At 55.3% G+C, this 3,107-nt stretch overlaps 1 protein-coding gene across 1 annotated transcript in view; it reads right to left on the bottom strand.

Annotated features, from left to right (window-relative positions):
- TFPT (TCF3 (E2A) fusion partner (in childhood Leukemia)) overlaps positions 1–2,959 on the bottom strand; it is a gene marked incomplete at its 3' end in the record, with an annotated part of 7,867 nt that extends 4,908 nt beyond the window's left edge. The window contains exons 1-2 of the mRNA XM_010835132.1: positions 2,300–2,959; positions 1,673–1,931 (exon numbers count right to left, since the gene is read on the bottom strand). Coding sequence (XP_010833434.1) covers positions 1,673–1,931; positions 2,300–2,322 — 282 coding nt within the window. The remainder of the gene's footprint in view (positions 1–1,672; positions 1,932–2,299) is intronic.
- Between the last annotated feature and the right edge of the window lie 148 nt (positions 2,960–3,107).

Here is a 3,107-nt window from a genome sequence, read left to right as displayed (position 1 = left end):
CCCCTGAAGAAGGGAAAGGCAACCCACTCCAGTATTCTGGCCTGGAGAATTCCATGGACTGTATAGTCCATGGGGTCGCAAAGAGTAGGACATGACTGAGCGACTTTCACTCACTCACTCATACTTACATTACCAACTTCCTATCTATACACATACATAAAACCATGTTACAAAGAGTACTTCTAGGAATGTCTGGTAACTGCTGGTGGGGCGCATTTGTCTTGTGTGTCTTCTGGGTATTTATGGAGGACTGGGACTGCTGGCCACAGGGTATGCATAGGTTCAACCTTCATGCACTTCAGAGGAATGTATGTAATTTAATATCCAGAGCTGACCCTGCTCCAAGCACTTCCACTGGTCCTGCTGCCTTCAGCCTGGCCTTCAAATCCCCTCCCCCAACATCCCCATCAAACCAAGTGCCTCTCCAGTCCTGAGCAAACCCTGTGCTATGTGAAGTTCCTAACGTACTTCTCCAGCTTGCCGTGCTCCTGCTTACCCTAAGCCTCGGCTCAAACCTCACTCCCCTGTTAGTTCTCTGTCAGCCCTGCCTCCTCTTCTCCTCTGCTCCTACCCGAGTGCAGGCCTCCTCCTCTCCTGCCTGGGCCACTACACTAGCTGCCCCCCTCTTCCAGAACTCACCCAACACCACTGTCATAGGCTGGATTTTTGTTGTTTAATTGCTAAGTCGTGTCCGACTCTTTGTCCCCAAAAAGTGGTGTGTTGGAGTCCTAATTCCCAGGACCTCAGAATGTGGCCTTATTTGGACACAAGCTCTTCACAAAGGTAATCAGGCTAAATGAGGCTATTATAGAGTGGGTCCTAATCCAGTATGGCGGGACAGTCACACACACACAGAGCACAGGAAGAACGCCATGTGATTCTGAAAGCCGAGATCGACAAGCCAAGGAACGTGAAAGATCCCCAGCAAGCCACTGGAAGCCAGGGAGGGTGCCCAGAACAGATAGCAGATTCTCGCTCACAGCTCTCAGGGTGAACCAACAATCCTGACACCTCGATCCTGGACTTCTAGTCTCCAGACCCTGTGACAGTACATTTCTGTTACTGAGCCACCCGTCTGTGGTTCTTGATACAGCAGCCCTAGCAAATGAGTCCAACCAAAGACAGACAGTCTTTCAAACACCCGGACCTGACCCTGTTCCTTCCTATCTGAAACCTTTTGATCGCTCCCTTTACTCTCAAAAAAGAAAAAATCCAAACTTCTTGCTATCATGTTCGTGGCCTTTCAAGATCTGGGCCCGGCTTCCTACTCCATCCTCATTCTCACCAAGGAGGCTAACGCAGTGATTCAGCGGAAAGAACCTGAGTCTTGGCAAAGGCTGTGGGGATGGAGGAGGAGCTGAGAGAGATCGGAGAGGCAGAACGGACAGGACCTGAGAAAATGATGTCAGGGGTGTGAGATCTGAAAAGTCAGATCAGTGGGTTAGCAGTGAGCTGCTTTGTGCTGTCAAATGAAGCTCCTAGAGGAGACAGCCCTCCAAGGTGCCTTGCAGGGTGCGGGACACACTCTAGGTGCTAAATAATGAATGAATGAGTAGACGGAAGGTTCATTCACTTGGGCAAGGAAAGCTGGGTACCTAGACAGGCAGACACTGGGAAGGATTACTAACTCAGGCCAGAGGAGCCCCAAAGAGGGGGATCCACACTCACCTACCTGCTCGATCTCCCGGCAGCGCCGACCCAGCGCCTGGTACTTCCTGCGATTTAGTTCCCGCTGGCGCCGCCGACGGCCCCGGGCTGCCTCTTCCTCTTCATCTCGCTCCCGGAGCCCGGAGCCGCCCAGACCCCCGGACACAAACTCCACTTCGGTCTCAAGCTCGCTCTCCAGGATGTGACCACCGAAGAGCGGAGGCAGCGCCAACTCCGAGCCTGGCGGCGCCGAGAACTCCTCGAAGCCCACGGCGGCCATGGTCCTGTAAGGTCGGGGTGGCTCAGGGACCCCGACGCCCCGTCTCCTAATCCCTCCTCGTTGAGGCCTTGGAAGGAGTCCAGGCCCCTAGCCCACCCCTTCCCAGGATTCAGAAGTCCAGGCTCCCAGCCCACCCCTTCCCAGAATCCAGATCTCTTCACTGAACAGCTCAAGCCCCAACACTTCACCCAGACCCAGGGGTCCCGGCCTCCGCCAGACCCGCAGCCTTCTGCCTCAGGATGCATCCTGCTCGAGTACGGACCCCTGACCCTAAGCTAAGGAACTGCACCCCCGCGTCAGTCCTCAGCGCAGACTGCTATCAGGCAGCTACAATGTCTTTTGAGATTCGAAGTTTTCCTCAAAATCACTCACCCCTCTCTCTGCTCCAGTTCCATCTGTCCTGCTCGGGGAGCCCCAGGCCCCAGAACTTCCAACCTCGGCAATCTCCGTAGGTTAAGTGGTTCGCAAAACTACCCGTCCCGTCAGGCTACGCGGCTCCAACATCCGGGACTCTGCCGCCACGCCTTCTGGGAGCGGTAGTTTCCTATTTCCGGTTCCGCTCCGTAACCCTTCCACCTCCACCCCGACTCCCGGCTTAAACTAAGCCTTGCTTTCTCATTGAACGCCTCCACCGTTCGTCTCAGTTGCCCTTTATTCTTATCCTGACACCCTGTCGCGAGGCTGCGGCGAGTCTGTTTATCGGGCTCAGTTCACAGCGGGCCGCGAGCTGGATAAGGCGCCTCTCCTTTCGGCCTGCTCACCCCTTCTCCGCATAGCTTCAGGTGCTAATAAAGTTGTTGTTCCAAACGCTTCAGGAAAGACGCGGGGCGGTGGCCAATCAAAGCGCAGCTTTGCCTCGACGAGGGCGCGAGGGTGAGACGTCATCAGTGAGCGTCGAGCGCTGTTTGGAAGCTATCTTCCTAGAGACCGTGGTGTGAGGAGGGAAGAGGTGAGCGTGATGGAGACGGGGGAAGGGCTAGAGGTCGGATTCCCGGGCCGGGGGGGAGGGGAGGGAGTGAAAGTGAAAGTCGCTCATTCGTGTCCGACTCTTTGCTACCCCATGGACTGTAGTCTACCACACTCCTCCATCCATGGGATTTTCCAGGCAGGGGTACTGGAGTGGGTTGCCATTTCCTTCTCCAGAGGATCTTCCCAACCCAGGGATCGAACCCAGGTCTCC

The sequence above is a fragment of the Bison bison genome, unplaced genomic scaffold, assembly GCF_000754665.1.
Source record: "Bison bison bison isolate TAMUID 2011002044 unplaced genomic scaffold, Bison_UMD1.0 scf7180017845488, whole genome shotgun sequence".
NCBI lineage: Eukaryota > Metazoa > Chordata > Mammalia > Artiodactyla > Bovidae > Bison > Bison bison.
Note: the sequence above shows the minus strand (reverse complement) of the source record. Positions and strands in the feature narration are given on the sequence as shown.